The following is a 24,885-nucleotide window of genomic DNA, read 5'->3' as shown; positions in this document are numbered from 1 at the left end:
GCTGCTCCCCTTTTGTCAGCGTGATTTGCCATCTCTATTAGCCAACACTCAGTCCCCCATGAGTGAAAGCCCCAGTTTCCCTCTTTCCCACTCCTGGTCATCGCTAAGGAACTTTGGTCTCTAGGCACTTGCCTGTCCTTGACGTTTTATATAAGTGAGATCTATAAGACACACTAGTTGTCCTTTTGTGTCTGACATTTCACCCCATATGTCTTCCAACTCCGTCCATACTGTTATAGTCTGTATCAAACTTCATTTTCCTACTGACTGCATGTAGCATTCCACCGGGTCACATTTTGGTCATCCATTCATCCATTGATGCGCATTGAGGTCGTTTCGGCCTTTTGGCTGTTGTGAATAATGTGGCCATGAGTACCGGTGTGCGTGTGTCTGTCACAGCGCTCCTCTCTACGCTGGTCTTCGTGGTGACTGACAGTCATGCCAAAAGGAGAGGGCTCCTCCAAGAGCTTTCCTGCCATGGGTAACTGAAGGGCAATAGCTCCAGGGTGCTGCCCCTTAGTTCTACCCTCAGGAGGGCAGGGAGGTACTCTTGACCACTAGTAGGACCATCTGTAACCTCACAGCACACGGTAGGAAGTGTTGGCAAGGAAGTGGATTAGGGTCTGAGGAGCCTTTCCTGGGCTCTCCATGGAGTGAGTACAATTAGAGTCCGTGAAAATTTTAAGCCCCAAATCAAATACCAAAAGATAAAAAACCCCAAAGTCACTGCCATCCAGTCGGTTCCAACACATAGTAACCGGATAGGACAGGGTAGACGTGCCCTGTGAGGAAATACTAACTCCTTACGGGAGTGGAAAGCCCCGTCTTTCTCCCTCAGAGCAGCTGGTGGCTTTGTACTGCTGACCTTGCAGCCCAGCCCGTAACCACTGTGCCAGCAGGAGGCCAGGAACATGCTCTCAGCCCGATCTCAGACAAGAGGAACCACAGTGTTGGCTCTCAAATAAGTCACAAGGTCCGAGGAGTCTGAGCTGGGCAAAATGATCCATCAGCAGCATGAAGCTCTCGGGCAGGGCAAACCAGAGATAGTTCTGTCTGGGAAAGGGCAATCAGGAAGCCACTGAGATTTTAAAACATTGCTGAGAAAATGAAGACATGGGTGCCACAGCAAAGTGTGGGGAAGAAAGCAGGTGGTGCCCGGCTATTGGAAAGACTCGTGTCTCGGGTTTCAAGGTTTGTCTTCAAACAAGCAGCTATCTAAGAGATGTGTCAATTAAGTCCATATGGAAGAAGCACACCAACCAGCCTGTGGGATCCAGGGATCTTAATTAATAAGATCTAAATCTGAAGGAGGGACTGGTATCAGAGCTTAAATTTCAACACTCAGTTTGCAGAAGGCTGTGGATCCATTTGCAGGGTCCCCACACGGATGAAGCCTCCATTGAATCCCCTCGGACCACAGTTCAGGAGTGCGATAGCCTTGCTATGAAGCAGTATTATATAGTTGATTATGGCCGATATAATTAGGTTAAAATATAACATCATTTGATCTCCTTTTGACCCATTTTAAAGTTGTTTACGTTTTTAATATGTTTTGCTTTCTTTTCAGTTGAGGTTTTTCTCTGATTTGTCTGGTCCTTGTTGTTGGTTTTTATGCTGTTTGTTTGCTTCCTATTTTGTTATGTATGATTTTATGTCTATGAATTCCAGGACGGATAAAGCTACCGAGACAGTAACTGAATTAATAACTACCTAAGGTCACGACATGGGAGGATGGGGAAACGGGTAGCTGACAATAATCAGTTTGAGGAGAGAATCCTCTGAAACTGACTGGTGGTGATTGCACAACCCTTCTTAATATGGCTGAATTATTAAATTACATTATATTTGCAGTATATGCCAATAAAACAATTAAAAAAGGAGAAGACAACTGAGGAAATCCAAAGACCTAAGGTTAAGATCAAAAGACGCAGACAGAGGGATTCTCTTAGTCACATGGACACAGCAGAAGCCATTCTGTAAAATTGCGGTGAAAAATCTATGAAGTATAGAGAAGTTGGTCTTTTAACACTTTCAAGTGTATATTCCCAATGTTGTTCAACCTCACTATTTCCCACACATTTTTATCAGCGCAGCCCATATAGAAATCCTGCATTAATTAAGCTGTAACTTCTTTCCGCTCTTCCCACACTTGCTGGAAACCTCAGATCTGCTTTCCAGGTCTAGCAATTTTTCATATTCTGTACTACACATAACTAGAATCTTACTATGTTTATTCTGTTCTCTCAAGGTTTTAATTCATGTATTTTGTCCTTTTTTGTTCCTTAACATAATCAGGACAGTGGGTTCTTATTTAACCAGTTCTTTAATTTTATCTTGGGGTTTCTGATAGGTTTATTATCATTTCCCAGACACTTAAAATTTTCAATTTGGGTTTTCTCTTTGACCAAAGTATTAAAAGAACATTAAAATTTTTCCACATAGTAAAATGTTTTGTTTTGTTTTTAAGTTGTTGCTTATTATTATTATTATTATGTCAACATGTGATAGAATATTGTTTCAGCCATTTCTACTAAGTGTACTGTAAGGAGTTCTGATACTACAACTGCGCAGCGAAAGGTCAGCCGTTTGAACCCACCTGCTGCACTGGGGACAACCAGGGGGAGGCGGGTGGAGATGAGGCAACCGGCTCCCATCCGAGATCGACAGACTTGGAAGCGCTGTGGACCACTCGTACTTTGTCCTAGACCAGGGGAGCTCAATACGTCGATCACAAAGGTAGTGTGGGTAGATCGCATGGCATTAAAAAATGGATGTAAGCCTATCATCAATCCCATCACTGAACTGATATACAGCGCAGCCAATCAGATGCAATCTTAGGTGTCAAACGCATGCGCAAACAACTGCGCTGAGTGCAGCAAACTGACAGCTAAGTTATCGCCAAGTTTTAGACCTTGGGTTTTTTCTCTTAAACGTAAGAAAAGGTATTACAGTGAGTGGGGCACTGGACCAAGTAAGACAAAAATGTATCACTTTCATACGGAATGGGAGATTTTGACACTACAAGGCGACATTCAGCTGAAGCCTAGAGCGCATGAACAGTTCTGGAACTTACTCGCCGAGGGAAAGTCCCCAAACCTGAGAAAATGTGCTACCTCCTTGACTGCATTATTCGGCTCCACTTCTTTATGTGAGTCAGCCATTTCCCACATAAAGGTCATTAAGTCTAAGTACTGTTCCACCATGACGGATGATCATTTGGAAGTTGCTTAGGCTGGCTGTCAGCAGCTCCTGTCCGGACTATGCATCCCTGGCTCATTCCATCCAGTGCAAGTCATCAGAGTAAACTCAGGTCATGACCAAAATGTACATAGCTAATTGTGTTGTGTTGTGCATATGGAGTCATGCGGTTACATAAACATCCATTGTACATATAAAGAATTCTCAGTGCATTTATGAATACATGTAATAAATACAGGTTTTGCATGTTTATAGTCAGTGGATCATTTGACGTGATCATTTTGTAAGTAGCTCGCGGGCTGGAAAGCGTGAGCTCCCCTGTCCTGTAGAACTGCTCCATGAGAATGGTGGCTGGGGGCACGGTCTCAACTTTGGCTTTAATTTTACGAATGCTCCGAGGGCATTTGAGCAGTCTGTTCTCTGCTCCAGGAGGGTTCTTAGTTCTTTCAGACATATTTATGAGCTTCTCTAGTTGTCTGTTGGGATTAAGAAAACTCATTTAGGGTCTCCTGTTTATAACGCATTTATCTTGGCTTATTTTTATACCTTATAAATTTTGCTTAATGAATATTCATGCTACTTTATAGAAACGTCTGACTCTGGCACCGTCATTGTGACTTGTACATGGATTTTGTCTGTATAAAGGGCTTTGGGGGGCTTATTTCAAATGCTGCCTCTTCTGGTGTAAGATTGTGACTTCATTTTTTTTTCTTCTTTTAAAAAAAATCATTTTTGGGGGGCTCCTACAGCTCTTATCACAATACATACATACAAACATACATACATTGTGTGAAGCACATACATACATACATACATACATTGTGTAATGCACATTTGTACATATGTTGCCATCATCATTCTCAAAACAAGTTCTTTCTACTTGAGCCCTTGGTATCAGCTCATGAACCCTTGATATTTTATTAAAAAATTTTTTCATGTCTTACACCACTGTCTCCCTTCAACCACTTTTCTGTTGTCCATCCCCCAGGGAAGAGGTTCTATGTAGATCCTTGTGATTGGTTCTCCCTTTCTCCCCCAACCTTCCCCTACCCCTCCTGGTATTGCTACCTTCATTATTGGTCCTGAGGAGTTTATCTGTCCTGGATTCCCTGTGTTTCCAGCACTTATCTGTACCCCTGTGCATGCTCTGGTCTAGCCAGATTGGTAAAGTATAATTGGGGTCATGATAGTGGATGGGTGGAAGCATTAAAGAACTAGAGGAAAGTTGCATGTTTCCTCGGTGCTATACTGCACCCTGACTGGCTCCTCTCTTCCTTGTGACCCTTTGTAAGGTGATGTCCAAGTGTAACTATGTTTGACATCTTTTTATTTTCAACTTTTTTGATGTTGTTTGCTGGCTTATTTTCTTTCAGTGGCTGAACTTAGCCCATTGACAATTTATAGAAATTAATTAGTTCTCTATCAGAATTTATGGTCCACTTTCTGTTTTTATGAATTCATTTGGTTTGGATCTTTTTCTGGAGGACGTACCCCCCCCTTGCCTCCCCCCACCCCACCTTCCTTCTGATCATGTAGGACATTTGCCAGTTCTTTGTCCTTCCAGTGTTGGCCTTTATAACTTACTTTTTGCAGTGTGCTGCAGCCCCTGCAGACCACACCTGTCTGTCTAGAAGGGCGTCTGGTGGTGCAGACAGGGATGGTGGAGGACCGGTGTTGCTGTGACTTCTGCCCTGGGGTCTGTAGATTCAAATGTCCTTTGATTATTTGAAGTTTTAAAAGTTCTATTTCTAGGGGGCAGGGAGGGAGGGGGGAAAGGAGGAGCTGATTCCAAGGGCTCAGGTAGAAAGAAAATGTTTTGACAATGATGATGGCTACAAATGTACTTGACACAATGAATGGATGTATGGATTGTGATAATAGTTGTACAAGTCCCCAATAAAATGATTTTTTAAATTCTATTTCGAGGAATTTTTTCTGTTGCATTTTCCATCATGAATGTGTTGGTTAGTCTTCTGTCGTTTTGCCTCAAATTATTTCTAATTCTTTTAAGCAAATTTTCATTCCATTCGCTCACTGTTCTCAAGCTTGCCCTCGTTTGTTTTCTGTTATCTTTTCATTCTGTCCCTCCACAGGTTTTTAGATCCCTGTGTGTTTGCATGTGACTTGTTTTTCTTTTCTTAATTTCTTTTCCCCAATCTGTTACTTCATCGTTACTTCTGCTTTGATGTCGTATTTTAATTTGTTTCATTAAGCCCTTTGAATTCACAGAACTGTATTTTACCTGTTTCGTGGCATTATGTTTGTTTCTCTGCTATTTGCTTAGGGTGTCATTGCTCTTCCTATTCCTAATTCTTAAAGATTTGGTGTGAAACCTCATGCTCTGCGTGGGCGGGGCCTGCTTTTCCTTCCGGGGCAGGAACTGAGCAGGCGTGGGGCCGTGACACCGAGTTATGTGTGAGAATGAGAGAAGGTGAACCAGACAGACACATAAAGATTCATGTTTCTTTGTTTGTTTTAAGCCATTTTATTGACATATAACTCACAAACCTTTCAATTCAGTGTTTAAATATCTTTAAAAGAGCTGTGCGATCATCAGCACCCTCAATTTGCGATCATTTTCTTCCCTCTTGTGCGCATAATTATCGGCTCCTCGTTACTCCACCTTCCTCGTCAGAACCCTGGAGAGCTACTCCTCTGGTTACCGTCCGTATGCAGTTACCTGTCCTGGAGTTCAAGGGCACAAAATCAGAAACATGTGGATCCAACAGAAAGCAGAAAAGAATAAAAACTAGAACTAATTAAGAATGAGTCAAAGGGAACACCAATGGCAGGGTGCTAAACTGTAACCTAGACTGTGTCTGCAGTGATCTACTTTCCACCTCAGTCCTTCTGAGGGCGAGGCTGGTCAGTGGTCCAAGGGACTCCAGCAGAGGCTAGTCCATGGGGGGCTCTCGCAGGTTGGCTTAGCCCATACATCTCCCCCGCAACTGCCCACCGACGATGCAGAGTCCCTACTTATCAACTGTCTGCTTCTAACACAGGCAACTTTTTTTTCATATACTAAATGTATTTTTTAATCATTTTATTGGGGACTCATACAACTCTTATCACAATCCGTACATCCATCAATTGTGACAAGCACATTTGTACATTTGTTGCCCTCATCATTCTCAAAACATTTGCTCTCCACTTAAGCCTCTGGCATCAGCTCCTCATTCCCCCCCTCCCCTCTCCCCTCTCCCTCATCAACCCTTGATAATTTATAAATTATTATTTTGTCCTATCTTATACTGTCCGACATCTCCCGTCACCCATTTTTCTGTTCAGAGACAATATTTTTTTAATAAATCATTTTATTGGGGCTCATACAACTCTTATCACAATCCATACATACATCAATTGAGTAAAGTACCCTTATACATTCGTAGCCCTCATCATTCTCAAAATTTGCCTTCTGCTTGGGTTCCTGAAATCAGCTCATTTTCCTTTTTTCCTTCCCCCTCCCTCCCCGCCCCCCCCACGAACCCTTAATAACTTATAAATTATTTTATCTTATCTTACACTGCCCAGCGTCTCCCTTCACCTACCTTCCTGTTGCCCATCCCCCAGAGAGGAGGTTACATGTAGATCCCCGAGATCGATTCTCCCTTTCTACACCCCCTTCCCTCCCGGTGTCGCCACTCTCACTGCTGGTCCTGAGGGGTTCATCCGTCCTAGATTCCCTGTGTTTCCAGATCCCTACTGCACCGCTGTGCATCCTCTGGTCTAACCAGGTCCGCAAGGCAGAATTGGGGTCATGATAATTGGGAGGGGAGGAAGCGTTCAGGAACTAGAGGAAGGTTTTGAGTTTCATTGTTGTTACACTGAACCCCGAGTGACTCATCTCCTCCCCACTACCCCTCTGCAAGGGATGTCCAGCTGTCTGCAGATGGGCATTGGGTCCCCATCACGCACTCCCCTCATTCAGGGTAATGTGATTTTCCCCCCACCTTTGTTGTTTGAGACCTGGTCCCCTCGGCCCTTCATGATCGCACATGTTGGTGTGCTGCTTCCATGCGGGCTTTGTTGCTTCTGGGCTAGATGGCAGAGACAACATTTTTTAGGTTTTTTTCAGGCCTAACTTCCCTGATATGTCCCAAAGAGAGAGGTGGAAAGTTCTCAGAGAAAACTGCCACCTTCAAACAGGGAGCTGATTCGGCCCCTCAGATGATGTACCGCTTAGTTGGTGCCCTGGCAGATCTGTGTGCGAACCGAAGGAAGCTCCCACGGGCGTTTCATCTCAGCGCTCACCTGGGCTCTCACCACTGATCGGCAGCTGGCCCCATTTATTGCGCCTTATGGGTACCTTGTTTACTTTCTTGTTTAGAAATGATCTTAAGGGTGACAAAATGACAGAGGTAACTTTGTTTTTAAAAATAAATTTTTTATTTTAAAGACTAGAGCCATTTTAAAGAAAAACGGGGTGTCTGGATTCTTGGAGTACCTACCTAGGTCTGCCGTACAACTTCAGGCCATGATAAATAGGGGAAAGTTTCAAGATTAGGAGTCCACCTCAGTCAGAATGAGCTTGTTCGTGAACTACCTTACCTCCTTATTTTCTGCTTTGCAGTGTGACAAGTACAAGACTGGAGTCATTGACGGGCCGGCGTGCAACAGCCTGTGCGTCACAGAAAGCCTTTACTTTGGAAAATGCTTATCCACCACGCCCACCAATCAGGTAGGACACGGAAAAATCGCTCCAAGTTGATAGTGCTCTCTTCATTTGGCATTTGGCGCACGGCATGGTTAGCAGAGGTCCTGAACCAGAACTCGAGGACATGGTACACATTTGAATCATACAAGTTTTGACCCATTCAGTGGTTCTTTACTAACACCCTGATCCCAGTGCGCGCGCAGTGTAGGGACGGGGAGCTCAGTGATGAGTGAGATCGACAAGATTACTTCCCTGTGCACCTTGCATTCTCCCAAGAGGCAAAAGGAGCACACAGAAATCAGTCAAGCTGATAAACAAGTAAATATAATTACTAGAACATGGCAGCTTCTATAGAGGGGAGATGGCAGGAGCTGGTATCGGGGAAGACTTTTCTGAGACAACATCTGAGTTCATACCTGTGCGAAGCATTAAACTGCAGTTCTGAGCAACAGATGTGAAGGAGTCGGCCATACGAAATGGAAGGGAATGCTCTCTAAGCAGAAGCCACAGCAAGGCACGCGTAGGGACGTGCTTGATAGACTCGAGAAGAAAGCGGTTGTCGCTGGACGTCGATATTGAGGCATAAGGAGCAAGACCAGTGGAGAGACACACCTAAGCTACGCCACCTCATGGTCCAGGGAAAGAACTTGGGACGCTGAGAGAATTTGGAGCAGAGGAATAAATAACAAGTCTGCTTTGTCTGAATGAAGATGCTTAGTAAGACCCAGTGTTCTTTTGATGTGTTTGTGAAAGGGACCGCCCAGCCCAGTGGTTAAGACCAGGTATGAGTTTTGAGGTTAGGTTGCTTCAGTTCGAATACTGGCTTTGACACTGTTTACCTCAAAATTTCATTCCACTCTGTCTGCTTCGTTTTCCCATCAGTGAAAGAGGATAGTAATAATACCTGCCTCCTAGAGTGGCTACAAGGAGGTAGTAATAAAATAAATCAGTAGGTCATAGCGCATCGTAAGCACTATATGATGTTGGCTTGATAGCTAGGGAGGGAGTAGTGATTAATTCCGGGCTAGGCTTAGGGAGCTGCAGTGAGGGCAGCCTTTGCTTTTATCTCCCCTCTCTGTGGCTGGACTTTTAAGTTAGTTAGGCATGCTTTGCTGATAGACATCTAAAAATTGAGTCAAGGAAGAAAGCTTTGGAGAATGATTTTTTTAAGTGTGCAGTTTAAAAAGAAAATCAGCTTTTTAAAATGGAAATGTTATTGTGGATTAGGTGTGTGTGGGAGGATGACATTTCAGACCATCAACTGCATTCAACAGGACAAACCACTCTTTAAACCACTGTCCCTTATTCTATGCTACCCTCCCCTATGGCTCTTCTGCCTCTGTGGGCCTTCATCCTCCCTTCCGCCCAAGTGCACACCTGCCAGCCTTCCAGTCCATTGCTTCATCTGCCCACCCGTGCCGGCCCCTCCCTTGGGCACCTCCAAAGTCTGTTCCCTTGGGTATCAAAGCCTTTGTCGTGGATTCATTTTATTTCATCTTCCCTCATAACAATGGTCTCATACATTTGTCATTTGGGGACTGACTGACTTCACTCAGGATCATGTTTTCCACGTGCATCCATGTCATGGGGTGTTTGGTCCCAGCTCAGTTTTGATGTTTTTAGACTTTTCTTTTTAAATAGGATGATCTGAAAAGATACAGTGATCTCTTTTTTTAAGACCGTTCTGCTCGGCCTGTGCATAACTCATTCTCTTTCTCATAGATGTACTTAGGGATGTGGGACAGTCTGCCAGGGGTCGTGAAGTGTCAAATGGAACAAGTACTTCATCTTGATTTTGGAACTGAATTGGAACCAAGAAAAGAAATCATTCTATTTGATAAGCCAACAAGGGGAACTACCGTGCAGAAATTCAAAGAAATGGTCTACAGCCTTTTTAAGGTGAGTGCCTTCGATTTCCATGGTGTTTGTGTGAAGTGGTACATGCTTCTGGAAGTTGCCAGGGCCTTGTCTTAAAGCCGTACAAAATATTGAGGTGTGGTTTGTTTTTCACCTGTATCGGGGACTCCATTCTGATGCAATATCTCGAAGAAAAGGAGGATGACTACTTACAGTAGCTAGAAAGGTGGCCACGTCTGACCGGGGATGGGGGGTGGGGGGGTGATGAGCTACAGATGGGGAGCTGCATGACGCTTGGGTGATTGTAACTAAATCATCAAAAGAAAAGATGACACTTTGTACATCCTGGTTGCAAAGCACACTTGGAAATTGAAGTTAATAGTCAATCAGACAGGGATTAAATAAAAATGTACCAAAATGAAGTTGTTTAGGGAAAAAAATATTTTTTTCTCAAAATTTTGATTGCTTTTGTTTTCGATCAAAGCTCTTTTCTTTGACCGTTTTGTTTTCAGACTTGTGTCCTAGGGAAGCTTAACGGGAAACTTTCTCTCATGATGAAAGCAACACAGCTTGAACAAAATAATTGTTAGTGTCACTAACTCAATAGTGTAACTATTAGTGTAACTAAAAATAGTAGTCACTGGCCTTTTGGATACGAGTATATTAGACGGCAGTTCTGCAAGTAAACATTTGGCTAGAGCAAGGACTAGCACACTTTCATGTCTTCATTGAGTCTAAAGGGTGTGCAGGGCCAATTCTTTTTTTTGGGGGGGAGGGGGGTTATTTTTTATTTTTTAATTTTTTTTAACAATTTATTGGGGCTGATACAATTCTTTTCACAGTTCATACATATACATACATCAGTTGTATAAAGCACATCTGTACAGTCTTTGCCCTAATCATTTTTTTCTCTTTTCTTCTTTTACATTTTATTAGGGACTCAAACAACTCTTATCACAATCCATACATATACATACATCAATTGTATAAAGCACATCCATACATTCCCTGCCCCAATCATTCTCAAGGCATTTGCTCTCCACTTAAGCCCCTTGCATCAGGTCCTCTTTCCCCCCCCCCTCCCTCCCCATTCCCCCCCTCCCTCCCCATTCCCCCCTCCCTCATATGCCCTTGGTAATTTATACATCGTTATTTTGTCATATCTTGCCCTATCCGGAGTCTCCCTTCCCCCCCTTCTCTGCTGTCCCTCTCCCAGGGAAGAGGTCACATGTGGATCCTTGTAATCAGTTCCCCCTTTCCAACCCACTCACCCTCCACTCTCCCAGCATCGTCCCTCACACCCTTGGTCCTGAAGGTATCATCCACCCTGGATTCCCTGTACCTCCAACCCTCATATGTACCAGTGTACAGCCTCTGTCCTATCCAGCCCTGCAAGGTAGAATTCGGATCATGGTAGTTGGGGGGAGGAAGCATCCAGGATCTGGGGGAAAGCTGTGTTCTTCATCGATACTACCTCACACCCTAATTAACCCATCTCCTCTCCTAAACCCCTCTATGAGGGGATCTCCATTGACCGACACTTGGGCCTTGGGTCTCCACTCTGCACTTCCCCCTTCATTTAATATGATATATATATACATATATACACATACATACACACACTAATATCTCTTTTTTTTTTTGCATGATGCCTTATACCTGGTCCCTTGGGAACCTCGTGATCGCACTCGCTGGTGTGCTTCTTCCATGTGGGCTTATTTGCTTCTGAGCTAGATGGCCGCTTGTTCACCTTCAAGCCTTTAAGACCCCAGACACTATCTCTTTTGATAGCCGGGCACCATCAGCTTTCTTCACCACATTTGCTTATGCACCCATTTGTCTTCAGCGATCCTATCATGGAGGTGTGCAGTCAATGATTTTTTGTTCTTTGATGCCTGGTAACTGATCCCTTTGGGACCACTCGATCACACAGGCTGGTGTGTTCTTCCATGTGGACTTTGTTGCTTCTGAGCTAGATGGCCGCTTGTTTATCTTCAAGCCTTTAAGACCCCAGTCACTATCTCTTTTGATAGCCGGGCACCATCAGCTTTCTTCACCACATTTACTTGTTCACCCACTTTGGCTCCAGCCGTTGTGTCGGGAGAGTGAGCATCATAGAGTTCCAATTTAATAAAAGAAGGTATTCATGCAGCAGGGCCAATTCTTAACAAATATATGTAGCAAAGTAGACTGTACTATAATTACTTAAAACATTATTGATACCCTTAGGAAGCATCGTCAATAATTGGAAACTAATATAGGAAGTAAATTCTTTGTGGGGAATCATATCAAGTTTAGCCCTCCAGAACCCCACACTCACTGCTATTGAGTCAGGCCTAATAGTGCAGAATAGACTTGCACCCTTGGGTTACTGAGACTGTAAATCTCTTTGGGAGCAGAAAACCTCATCTTTCTCCCTCTGAGCACCTGGTGGATTTGAACCACCGACCTGTGGCTAGCAACCCAAGTAACTCGTGACACCAGAGCTCCTTAGATTAGTACTAGCATGGTAATAATCCTCATAAAGGAATTTCAAATGTTATCAACAGCTGGTTTTTCATTCCTACTGTCTAACTAGTCACATTTTATCTTTATTAGGCTAAACTGGGTGATCAAGGAAACCTCTCGGAACTGGTTAATCTCATCTTGACAGTGGCGGATGGAGACAAAGACGGTCAAGTTTCCTTGGGAGAAGCTAAGTCAGCGTGGGCACTTCTTCAACTTAATGAATTTCTTCTCATGGTAATACTTCAAGATAAAGAACACACCCCCAAGTTAATGGGATTCTGTGGCGATCTCTACGTGATGGAAAGTGTGGAATACACTTCTCTCTATGGAATTAGCCTTCCATGGGTCATTGAACTTTTTATCCCCTCTGGATTCAGAAGAAGCATGGATCAGTTGTTCACGCCCTCGTGGCCCAGGAAGGCTAAAATAGCCATAGGACTTCTAGAATTTGTGGAAGATGTCTTCCACGGCCCATACGGCAACTTCCTCATGTGCGACACCAGTGCCAAAAACCTAGGATACAATGACAAGTATGACTTGAAAATGGTGGACATGCGGAAGATTGTGCCAGAGGCGAACGTGAAAGCGCTCATCAAGGACCGTCGCTGTGAGTCGGACGTGGACTGCGTCTATGGCGCAGACTGCAGAACGAGCTGTGACGCGCGGACACGGAGGTGCACTTCAGCAGTGACGCAACCAAACTTGGCAAAAGCCTGCCAGTTGCTCAAAGACTACCTGCTGCGGGGCGCTCCGGGGGAGATCCGGGAAGAACTGGAAAAGCAGCTCTATTCGTGCATTGCTCTCAAAGCCACCGCCAATCACATGGAAATGGAACATTCGTTGATACTAAATAATTTAAAAACTTTACTGTGGAAGAAAATTTCCTACACAAATGACTCCTAGTTCAGCTGGACATTGTTACCATCGTTACAGAAACTTACTGCTGAAGGTTTTGAGCATTTTAAAAAATGGCTTCTGACTTCAATCCCCTGCCAGTCACTCAGAATGCCCTTCCCCTGGACCTCGTGAAGCTGCCACATAAAAGTTTGATCACTACATGGCAGGCCAGGATCAGGAAGTCCGAAGGATTCCATTCCTGCCTTCTTCAGGGGTTACACTTCGCAGTGCACACTTCACTGACTGTGTAACTGTCTCAACTAATGACTTAAAAACAATGCTGTGAAGATCCTCATTCCCTAACAGTGAGAGTATTTTGTAGATTTTTGTTAGCCAAAATCCCATTACTGGAAACATTGTGTCTGCATTGAAGCTGCTGTTTAGAAAAGAAGGCGTACACATAAATTTACTAATGTCTTAGCATGGTAAAGTTTGCACATTAACAGAAACTAAGCAGGCACATTACTCCTTGACAAACAGATGTTGGGTAATAGCATGGTCTGTTCGCTCATTTTGAACCTCACCTAGTCAGTCCTCAGTTGTTATCTGTGACTTCAGAATCTGCCCTTTAGGTGGGCCTTTTCATTATTTTTAAAATGAAAATTCCTTTGGATAGTATTCTACTTGGCAATACATTACTTGCCAATTTTAATGGCCAAAACTGGGTAAGTATTCATGCTGTTGTCTCCCAGTGAAATCCAAAGGGTCCACCAGTTACAAGGCTAGAGACCCAAGTATCCTGAATCTGAACTATGGTAGTCAGAACTCTCCGAAACAAGGTCATGGGAGGCATTTTAATATTCGTTTTACTGGCCAAAGGGCTATTTCTTAAAAGTCATCTTCCCCCCCAACCACCGCTAACTTAAGGTGACTATGCCCCTTATCCATGTTTTCCATGTTTACACTCAGAGCTGGCCCACACCCATCTCGTCACCTATAGCCTGAATACTTCTGCTCAAAGGCTTCCTGTGTTAGAAGCTGGGCACCCTTCACTGGACACCCGACAGCTTTGTCAACTCAAGGCTGCAGATGAGGTCAGTTTGAGATCACATGACTTGAAGGCATTTCCTTCCCAGGAATCGTCTGGTTACAATAAACGGATGGCAGCACGGTTTCCAAGTGACGTCTGTTGTCTGACACTGTGTTGGGGTGGCTGGAGGGTGCGTCTTCAGCCTCTGGAGTATGGGAGCTTCTGCTGGGGCAACAAAAGCCAGATGTGCAGTTGGGATCAGGAGACAGACAAACCTGCCTGCAAAAGCTACCTACTCTTGGATAATCCGCCAACGCTTGTTTTTTCATGCTTTAGTTTTTCCGATAGCTTTATAAAAAAGAGCGTAAGACAGAAAGCTGCTTGAAATAGTTTATTGTATTTATGTAATAAATCCTCATGGAAATTATGGTTTGGCTTAGCTCTCTGCAACCCGCTCCTGAGCTCTGAGGAAGCTTGCCTTCTTCTGAGCTACCCGATCTTTCTTCTGGGCAAGAGACATCTTGGGACGATTCCACCTACAAAACAAAACAGATTTTTAAGATCATAACCAAGGCAAACAGAGAATATTAGTAACTTAAAAAAAAGAAAAGCATGTGATCAGATGGAGAAAAATCCAAGTTCCGAAGCACGGTGTTATTTATTAAACCCCAGCGTCATGGAGCCAAGCAAGAACCAAACAATGTAATGTTGGTGTAAATGCGCAAATGACTCATTACTTACTATTTTTAAAATATCAAACCTTGTCTAGGGCACTTCTTCCCAGCAGTAACTGGTAGTTATTGCTGTCGTAGGAAAGAACGGGCCACCTCAGCAGTCCCTGAGGCTAAACCAGTACTGTCCCCACAGTTACTTTAGCAAACCTGGTTCCCCCTTGCTTCTGCAACACCATGCAGAGCTGGTGATCGAGTTTGCAGTCTTCACACTGAGAGTCTGGCCCCCAAAGACGAAAGGAACCCACAACTGAACCATTCTCTCCCAGCCTTCTCTTGCAAAAATCACAATAGTAAAGTGCATACCTCTTCTTCTTCACATCTCTCTTGGGCTTCTTCTCATAGACCGGGTTCTCTCGTATAGTGGCATGTGCTTTCTTGTACATCTCCTCCATCTGAAACAAAGGAAATCAAACAGTACTGGGTTCCACTTCACACACCCTACACGATGATCATGTGCTAGCTCCTGGTTCAACTTTGGCCCCTAAGACACTCTCAAAACAAAGTCATATTTGGTAGCTGCTTAAATTTCTAAATATAACCTTCACTTTCTCACAATGCACTCCTAATTTCTACCGGTGGAATTGGTGAATATAGCAATTGACATTGACTAAAACAAAAGACTCAATTTTATTCAAGAAAAACCTCCAAATATCTCTACAAGTTCCAACATGCATTTTCAATACAGGAGGCTTCAAAAAAGTGGGGAAATTCCCTATCTTCTTACACCTCCAGCCAGTGACATCTTACACCGCCAAATCATTAGTACACAGCGATCCTGGACTTTGCTGGAACCAGAGAAATCTTAATTTTCTTAGACAACCCTTCAAGATTATCAGACTTAAACCATTTGGGTGTTAATTTTCTAAAACAGTGAAAAACTGTTTCCATTCCCTTTTAAAAATATAAGTCACTTTATCAGGGACCCTTACAACAATCCACACATCGATTCTGTCGAGCTCATTTGACCACGCTGCCATCATTTCCAAAGCACTTTCTACTTGAGCCAGGTAATCAGCTCTCCCCTCCATCCCCTTGGATAAATTACTATCATTTACCTATCTCACACACTCCACCGTCTCCCTTCACTCACGTTTCCGTGGATCATTTCGATCGGTTCCCTTTCCCTCCCCAGACGCGATACTCCTCTCCCATTTCTGTTCCTGAGGAATTTACCTGTCCAGGAGTCCATGTGTACAGAGCTCTTAGCTGTTCATGCTCGTCTAGTTGGGTTTGTAAGGCAGAACTGGGGTCATGATAGTGGGGCATGGGAAGCATGGAAGAACTAGAGGAATGTTAATGTTTTGTCGGTGCTATACTGCACCCTGGCTGGCTCGTCCCCCCCTTCCTTTTTGCCGGTACCCTTTTCTTAACCCTTCCAAACTGTCCTTAGGTAAATGCTGCCCCTTTGACCTCAAAAGGTTGATTTTTTAGCACACATGGGGTTATCACAAGTCGGAAAACTTGATGGCAAAGAACTTAGATTTAATTAAGAAAATCCAGGGTGCTGGAACATCGAGGTTCTTGCTGAGGCAATGGTAGAACTCTTGCCACCATTAATGCAAAGGAGCTGACTCTACTGAGTAGCCACAGCTGTCAGTGGATGTTTATGTGTTGCTACTAGGCTGAGAAGTGTCAGAGCCGTTCCCAGGCCAAGATGATATGACCTAGTGGGCAAAGGTCAGATTTACTTCTTTTACTTCATCAAAGCCTGACAGAACACTCTGGCCCAGCCCATTGTAAAAAGGCGCTTGCCTTGAGCCAGAGGCTCATTTTGCAAGCAGTTAACAAGGAATGTTTAGTAACCTGGGTCTCTAAAGTTAGTTCAGAGTGAAGCATATAAAAATTTATTGTTTATGGGCAAAAAAATTTTAAAGCTTTTTAAATATAAAAATGTGAGGCCACTATCTAAATCGCTTTCGACAAAGCGTTGTCCACCCCTTTTAGCAGTGCATTACGGCTGCTCATCGTGACAACCCTGCCCATGTAAGCAGCCAGTTAGTGTTCCCAGAGATCAGACAAACACGCATGCGGAGAAAACCACGAGTTGGGGTAAAAATGATTTCCTGTAAGAAACAGCCGATGTCTGCAGAGCATTCCGGTCAGCCAAGTGAGGAAACAGGCCACTGCAGACCATCTGAGCAAGAGTCAAGCAGATCCAGTCTAACAGTGAAAGGCCCCACACAGGGGGTTCTCTGTAATGTCCAGGAACATACTTATGCCAATCCTAACACTGAAGCCCTGACTTAAATCTCAAGTTCTGTCAAAGCCATACAAAAACATGGATGGAAAAAATAGCCATCTATTCCCAGGTGCAGCTCAATTTGAAAAAGCTTACGGTTAAAGCAGTGCCAAAATAAAGACCATGAGCAGTAACACAACAGAATCTAGCAATTACTTACATTATCCACTTATACGCAATTGTATAGAGTTCCAGTCAATTCAGCAAGCCTCAAGCTGCATGAATTTGCTAGGATGAAAGAACCTCTCCTCACAGCGTCAAAATTAGTTAAGTTGAATAACTAATACAGAAAGTCATCAAAAGCTATAGATGCTAGAAAGATTTCCAAAAGTTTAACTTATACACTACCTTTATCTGACTTGGATCTAGCCTATTCTGGTCCAGCATAATTAATTTTCTATCATTTCACACTAAACACAGGTCCAGTCCGTATTTACAAACACATCTATAATTCATCTGCTGGCCTGAAACAAACCTGTATTAAGAATGTCCCCACACCGAGTGGAGACCCAAAGCCCATTTGTCGGCCACTGGAGATCCCCTCACAGAGGGGTCTAAAGGAGATGAGTGAGTCAGGGTGCGATGTAGCACCGATGAAGAATACAGCTTTCCTCCAGTTCCCAAATGCTTCCTCCCCCGAGTCAGGGTGCGATGTAGCACCGATGAAGAATACAGCTTTCCTCCAGTTCCCAAATGCTTCCTCCCCCCAACTACCATGATCCGAATTCTACCTTGCAGGACTGGACAGAGCAGAGGTTGTACACTGGTGCAGATAGGAGCTGGAGGCACAGGGAATCCAGGGCAGATGATACCTTCAGGACCAGGGGTGTGAGGGGCGATACTGGGAGGGTAGAGGGTGAGTGGGTTGGAAAGGGGGAACCGATTACAAGGATCTACATGTGACCTCCTCCCTGGGGGACGAACAACAGAAAAGTGGGTGAAGGGAGACATCAGACAGTGTATAAGATATGACAAAATAATAATATATAAATTATCAAGGGTTCATGAGGGAGAGGGGAGCGGTGAGGGAGGGGAAAAAGGAGGACTTGATGCTAAGGGCTCAAGTGGAAAGCAAATACTTTGAAAATGATGAGGGCCAAGAATGTACAGATGTGCTTTATGCAATTGATGTATGTATGGATTGTGATAAGAGTTGTGAGTCCCTAATAAAGTGTTTTTAAAAAAATGAAATACCCCACACTCACAAAATCCATAAACTCAATTTACAAATCAAGGAACATGAGTTTGTAGGTAAAATCTTTACCATGTCAGGAGTCACGTTGTTCTTTATGTATTGAGAGAACTGTTTCTTGTAAGCATCTTCATCCTCTTCCATTAGGTAGCGCATGTAGTCGGCGACGTTCTGACCCAGGATGTGTTTTCGATGCACCTCTGCATTGAATTCCTTGCTTTCTGAATCATAACCAGGGAATCGCTTGGTACTAAAACAAAGTTTTAGTATTTCAGTATTTGTTGACAGGAACCAGCTCACTAGTAGGAATTCAGTTCACTCATTACATGAATAGCTGCCATCAGTCCCGTCTTGAAACAAGCAATTGCATCACATGCAACCGAAGGACCAACTCCCGACTTGCTCAGTTAGAGGGGTATCATCATCCAGCAGCCTATCTCCAAATTCCAGAAGAGAGAACGTACACAGCCCCTTTGCAAAGCCATTCACTGTACTAAGCGTCCCCCCCCCACACTTACAATTTGCTTGCACTATAGCTGAGAATGAGTTTCAAAATCGCCCTGCCAAGTCCTAGATTTCTCAGTAGTGCCTCTGAGCACGAGTAATGATTCAGAAAAATTACCAAATGAGCACCACAAGATGTGTACACGACACGCAACCTACTTAGCTTCTAAGAGTCTATCATAATGCTGATCAAATAAATCTTTCATATTTTCTCAAACTCTAACCAATTATAACATGCAAATATAGCATTTTAAACTCCAGCCCTGCCACTTACAGTTCCATTACCTCACACAAACTACTGTTACCTGCATGCCTCATTTTCAAACATTACAATCCCACTGTCAGGTTCCTGCTGTGGAGTGCCTAGCAAATACCAGGCATTTAATAGTGCTATTCTGTGACTGATTCAGTCATCTCCGGTCTAAACAAAGCTGGAACTCTACGGAAGTATAGGCGGCCTTGTATGACCTTACCTATGAGGGATAGACAAGCCTCCGTCCACAGCCCCCTTCAGAGCCCCAAACACTTTATTTCCAGTGGTGGTCCTGGCAAGGCCGGCATCCAGATAGCAGGTGAAGGCACCAGGTTGACCGTCAATGCTTTCCACATTGTATTCATCTCCAGTTACCTCCACTTGGCCTTCATAGATTTTGTCCATGCCAAACCTATTAAGAAGCTGTATAAAAAAAACCCAGCCCAAATATGTAGCTCAATATATTTAAGCAGGGCTAAAACTAATATACCCCATGGTCACTTCTGAAAACATTTCTTCAATTCACTCATTCCATTACCCTAATGAAATTTTAAAGATTATTGATATTGAATATGAATTAAATCCTCAAAGCAAGATCCTGAGCTAAAGGCAGTTATCTTTTTTTTGGCTCTTTCCTCCAATTACATGATGCACACTTGGGCCAGTCTAGCTAGCTCCGGTTGCCAAGGGGCATATTTGTACAATTGCTCTCAGAGAGAAGAACACTCACCACTCAAGCATGTTTATAATCAATGAAGATTTGTCTCCAACATGGGTGCATCCACTTAGCATAAAAGGCCAGCAATAGACACCCCCCTTTCTGCAGTAGGACGCTGGTAACCCGCAGCTGCTCCCAGGAGAAAGACAAGGCTCTCTACTCCCATGAAGAGCTCCCGACAGGGTTGCTATGGGTCGGAAGTGCTGCCGGCCCAAGATGACAATGGTTACACAGAACCAACCCTTCTTCACCATCGGCCCCCACAAAGTTCAAGACACTGCTTCTGAAATGTGTTTGGATCACTTGGACATGCTATTAAAACATGATTTTCAAGCCTGGGTATTCGCTCAGATGACACGAGATCTACACATCTGAATCCAGTAAGGCAGCCACTAGCCGCATGTGACGACCCAAACTTAAGTAAACCAAAACAAGTATTCGGTAAGTAACTAGATACATTAAAAGGATTCAGAAACCACGTGTGGTTTAATGGCTTCCTTAATGGACAAGGCAGATTATAATTCTCAACACTGCCCAAGTCTACTAACAGAACTTGTCCAAATTTATTCAGAATGGAAGACAGGAAGCTAAATAGCCACTTTACATGTTAAGAAACACACTGCCACAATTCAACCTTGTGCTGTCGAATCACCTTCCCTTCCAATGCTCTGTAAGCCACAGGAAGGGTAGCAAATCCCTACGTCACAGGTGAGGGCAGCAATAGCCAACTTCAAAGTATGACCGGTTAAAGGGACCCGTACATACCCTGCGGGCCAGCAGCAGGCCAGTACAATATGCTGCAGCGTAATTGGTCAGGCCGACTTTCACACCATACTTGGGAAGTTCGTGAGCATACGCTGCACAGACAATCATGTCCCCTTCGATACGGGCATAAGCGATCTGTGAGAGAAAAACCACGTTAGTCAGCTGTGCTTTCCGCTTCGGAACTGGCCGTAGAATTCTAAAAGGCTTCAAAGTAAAATTTAAAAGCTGGCCCACACCACTTATCCTCGGATCACCTCGCAAACCTGTGGCCTGGACAATTATAGCAGGCAGGTGTATGACTGCAGCTAGGCGACCAATGCCACAGTGCTTAAAACTACAAAGGCTCTACTCAGGTAGCAAGGCGGTCAGCAGGTGTCCTCATGGGCAATTCCACTCTGCCCAGAGGATCACTGAGTCAGAATCATCAGCAACACGTGTGTGCTCGCCTTCCCAGCTACTGCTATGCTTGAGCTCACTGTTGTAGATACTGACAATTCGTCACCCTGAGGGCCTTCCTAGGGTTTGTTCACCATCTACTTTACCAAGCACGATGTTCTTCTGCAGGGCCCTGGCCCCTCTTGAAATAACAAGTCCCAAATCCCCAACTCTCGTCATGCTCCCAAGAACAGCCTTAGGGTCTCAGCAACTCTCACAACCACCTACCCACCTCTCTTTCTGGTGACAAAACACACTACTTACTGGAAAAAAAGATACCCACGCAGCTCCCACCGCATCTCATATTCATCCCCAGCTCTTAACATAGGATACCCAAGGTTTCTTGAAGCCTCTTTACAAGTGGGCTCCAAGGCCAGACCCCAAGAAAGGGAAAAAGAACTATTGAGCCGCCTGTTTACAGTCAAGCACTAGACTCGTTCCCCAAGTGCAGAGTCAAGCTGCAGCATGCTGGCCACCCGCTGCTTTTATTCAGAACATCACTCACCTGGCAGATGATATCCCTGTTGGTTACACGAACTATCATCCTGTATTTGGGTGTATTGTACTTATTTTTATCTTGGATTACCAAGCGTTTTCGAGCATAATAATCAGTTTTGCCCTCTGAAAGAAAAACAAAAAATTAGATCTAAGAGGCAGATCCATCACAAGAGAGATAGCTCATTTATATAGTGTTAATATCATGGAAAAATTGCCCCTACCTCGTCGTCTTCTAAATTTCACTTGATATCTCTTGAAGTAGGCCTTGTTCTTGACAACTTTAACAAACCCCTGTAAGGGCAGGGAAAAAAGAAGTTAAGCCCAGGAAAAAGTTGAATCGCTTGTGACTTCTAAGTCAGCCACGTAACAAAGTAACACTTGAAAACTTTGTCCAAAAAAAGCTTTCTCAAATCATCCAAGGGTCAGGGACTACTGTTGACTTTCAATCTGTCCAGAGACTGGTGGTTTCCTAAAGCAGGCAAAGCCTATCAGTGGGGACTGGGGAAATGGAACCATAAACAGAAAGCTCAAAATCCAAGTTCCAGACTTTTTAATCGATCCACCTGATTATAAAGTTATTTTTAAAAAGTCATCACATGTTTAAAACTTACTTTTAAATTCCTTTACTTGTTCGGTGCAGGGCCAGCACCCACCCTTGTGCTACCAAGTTTTCGAAAGCGCTGCTCAGAGGATTCGATCCTGCCAATGTCAGGCTACCCTCTCCGTCCTAAGTCCCAGGTTGAGTGGAACCTCGCAGCACCCCGCTTTCCCTCATGTACATGCCCCCCATCCTGCCACTGCGGCCATCCCAGCCATCGCCCCAAGCTGCAGCCAGAGGCGGCTGGCGTTCACGCCGACTCGACGCCTAGCTTCCTTCCGGGGTGCACACACCGCGGGCCCCCCGGCTGCAGCGGCGGCTCTGGCTCGCAAGCCCACGCCTGAGCCCACCACCGCGGCCGCACGGCGGGACCGGCGCCCGGGAGCCCCACGAGGCCGGCAGCGGCCGGGTCGGTCCGAGCGGCAGCCCGCTCCCCGCGGCCCTCGGCTAGCGCTAAGCCAAGCTGCAGACTGTGGCCGGGTCGGCAGCTCACGACCCCTGACAAGCCCACACCACCCCCTTGCACCGCAAACTTAGCCCACCGCCCAGTTCGCTGCCCTTCTCCGCCCACCCCTCCCCCAAGAGCGGGCAGGCGGCAGCCATTAGGCCACGCTGGGAGCGGCGGCCCGACCAAGACAGAGTCGGCAATCGAACGCCATCCGGCCCATGCGCCGCGCGAGACAGGCTCCAGGCTAGTGTCCGGGCAAGGAGAGGTAACACCCGTGCTTCCGAAGGCCCGAGGCCGTGGAACCCACTCACCATCCTGCGGAAAAGAGCAGCGTCCGCGGACCGCCACAGACCGGCAGGGCGAGCGGCTCTACAGGGGGTGGGAAAAGGCCGAGGCCTGTGCGCAGGCGCAGTATGTAGCGTCCGCGAGCACGCCGGTGACGTGCTGAAGAGGGGCGGCTCCCTCGCCAGGGCGTGGGACGTGCTGTCCCCTGCCGACGGGAGGGTGAATCGCCCGACCTGCTCTCGCCGCCGATTCCTGGCTTGAGGTGCCCACAAAGATGGGAAAAGAGGAGCTGGAAGAATTATAAGAGACCTTCGCTACCTGTGCTAGGGAATTTTTCCATAACAAATTTAAATATTTTGTATACTGGGGGAAAGTTCAAAAATTAAATAGAGTGAATTTGCTCTGCAGCCCTCTTCCTCCAGGAGCCTCCCTCCAAGGCCACTCACCCCAGTTCCAGGCGCACAGAGCCACCCAGGAAGCCTCTGCGTGGGAATGCCAAGCCTGAGTGAAGGGCTCCTCCTCCGCGTTCCCAGCACCTGCTTGTCTGTTTCAGGACCTCGGGTCAAGGTTCAGCACCGAGTGACTAACAACCATCTTGACATTCGCTTAAAACACACACACACACACACACACACACACACACACTCGCTCTCTGCTGTAGTAGATTCCCACTCAGAGCGACCCTACAGTAAGGACTTCCTAAACATACCTAAACCTTAGTGCACGCGGTTCAGAACTCTGCTGCTAACTACAGGTCAGCAGTGCCAACCCACTTGGCTGCTCCCAGGGAGGTAGACATGCAGTCTGCTTCCGTAAAATTCTAACCCAGAAAACACTGCCATCAGTCGATTCCCATTCACAGCGGCCCTACAGGGCAGAGTAAAACAATCCCTGTGGATTTCCAAGAGTGTACATTTTAATAGGAGTCAAAAGCCTTTGTCCCCTGGATCGGCTGGTAGTTTTGAACTGCAGGCCTTGAAGATGCTGTTCGCAACCTAGTACAACTCAGCGCTCCCTTAGGACGCAATGCTACTGCCTGTCCTGTAGGCGCTGCGATTATTGGAATCCACTCATGCAGCAGTGCATTGACAGGAAACTGCTAGAAGTTCAGGCCAGATCGATGAGCGGACATAGAACAAAGGATATCATTGCTGATGTCAGATGGATCTTGGCTCAACGCAGAGAATTCCGGAAAGGTGTTCACTTGTGTTTGTTGACTAGGCAAAGGCGTTCGACTGTATGGACCATAATAAACTGTGGGCCATTATCAACTTCCCTTGGGAAGAAAGGGAATTCCAGAACACTTCATTGTGCTCGGTCCGAATTTGCACGCCAACCAAGAGGCAGTTGTGCAAACAGAACAAGGGAATGCTGCGTGGTTTAAAATCTGAAAAGGTGTGTGTGTCAGGGTTTTATCTCTAACCACCCTTGCACAATGTGTTGGCTGAGCAAATTCTCAGAGAAGCTGGATTACATGGAGACGAGTGAAGCCTCGGGACTGGATGATTAACAGCCTGCGGTGTGCAGATGACACAGACTTGCTGCTGAAAATGAAGAGGACGGGAAGCACTTGCTGATGCGGATCAAAGACTGCAGCTTTCAGTGTGGGTTACAACGCAGTGCAAAGAAAACAAAAATGCTCACAACTGGACAATAGGGAGCATCATGGTAAATCGAAAAAAACGTTGATGGCGTCAAGAATTTTGTCTTATTTGGATCCACAATCAATGTTCTTGGAAGCAGCAGTGAAGAGATCAAAAGACATACTGCATTAGGTAAATCTGCTCAATTGTTCGATCATCACCACAACCCATTTCAGAACATTTTCTCCCCCCACCACTCCACCATGATTAAATCACCTTTAAAATGAGTTGCGTAATCACATTCAATTCTAGTCCTCCCTCCACCTCCTGCCTTCATTGTTTAGCTCTGAAATCTTCTCACCCTCCATCTCCCCACTACCCACTCCTAGATCCCCTACAAATCCCTGCATCAGTTATTATCTTTATGCATCCACTACTTCTGTGCTTCCCAAACTGGTAAACCCAACAACAACAATAAATAACAGAAATTAAATGATGTGATAAGGATAAAATAGAAATATAAAGGGAAAAATACCAACAATGAGCAAA

General features: G+C 45.1%; 2 protein-coding genes and 2 non-coding genes across 4 annotated transcripts in view; 1 reads left to right on the top strand and 3 right to left on the bottom strand.

The window, feature by feature from the left end:
* The window catches only part of DIPK1A (divergent protein kinase domain 1A), a 162,132-nt gene extending 144,245 nt beyond the window's left edge, over window positions 1-17,887 (top strand). The window contains exons 3-5 of the mRNA XM_075558460.1: window positions 7,769-7,876; window positions 9,575-9,751; window positions 12,308-17,887. Coding sequence (XP_075414575.1) covers window positions 7,769-7,876; window positions 9,575-9,751; window positions 12,308-13,120 — 1,098 coding nt within the window. The 3' untranslated portion in view covers window positions 13,121-17,887. The remainder of the gene's footprint in view (window positions 1-7,768; window positions 7,877-9,574; window positions 9,752-12,307) is intronic.
* On the bottom strand, window positions 14,461-22,925 carry RPL5 (ribosomal protein L5). The gene is made up of 8 exons (XM_075558469.1): window positions 22,780-22,925; window positions 21,644-21,713; window positions 21,430-21,545; window positions 20,490-20,624; window positions 19,227-19,429; window positions 18,322-18,499; window positions 15,122-15,210; window positions 14,461-14,620 (listed from the first exon to the last, which is right to left on the bottom strand). Exons 1-8 carry the CDS (start codon window positions 22,780-22,782, stop codon window positions 14,521-14,523), a joined length of 894 nt encoding a protein of 297 aa, XP_075414584.1. The 5' UTR covers window positions 22,783-22,925; the 3' UTR covers window positions 14,461-14,520.
* Window positions 14,886-15,019, bottom strand: LOC142438379 (small nucleolar RNA SNORA66). Its single transcript, XR_012782760.1, has one exon. It is a non-coding gene; the product is annotated as a small nucleolar RNA SNORA66 (small nucleolar RNA).
* On the bottom strand, window positions 18,583-18,679 carry LOC142438348 (small nucleolar RNA SNORD21). Its single transcript, XR_012782736.1, has one exon. It is a non-coding gene; the product is annotated as a small nucleolar RNA SNORD21 (small nucleolar RNA).
* Window positions 22,926-24,885: the final 1,960 nt, after the last annotated feature.

Source organism: Tenrec ecaudatus, chromosome 1 (assembly GCF_050624435.1).
Source record: "Tenrec ecaudatus isolate mTenEca1 chromosome 1, mTenEca1.hap1, whole genome shotgun sequence".
Taxonomy (NCBI): domain Eukaryota; kingdom Metazoa; phylum Chordata; class Mammalia; order Afrosoricida; family Tenrecidae; genus Tenrec; species Tenrec ecaudatus.
Note: the sequence above shows the minus strand (reverse complement) of the source record. Positions and strands in the feature narration are given on the sequence as shown.

What these genes read in the sequence shown, in the direction of transcription:
- RPL5 (XM_075558469.1), bottom strand. An exon ending in GCCTGCTGCTGGCCCGCAGG is followed by an intron (nt 19,430 to 20,489) that starts GTATGTACGGGT and finishes TTTTTTATACAG; the next exon opens with CTTCTTAATAGGTTTGGCAT. An exon ending in GGCTTGTCTATCCCTCATAG is followed by an intron (nt 18,500 to 19,226) that starts GTAAGGTCATAC and finishes ACTTTGTTTTAG; the next exon opens with TACCAAGCGATTCCCTGGTT.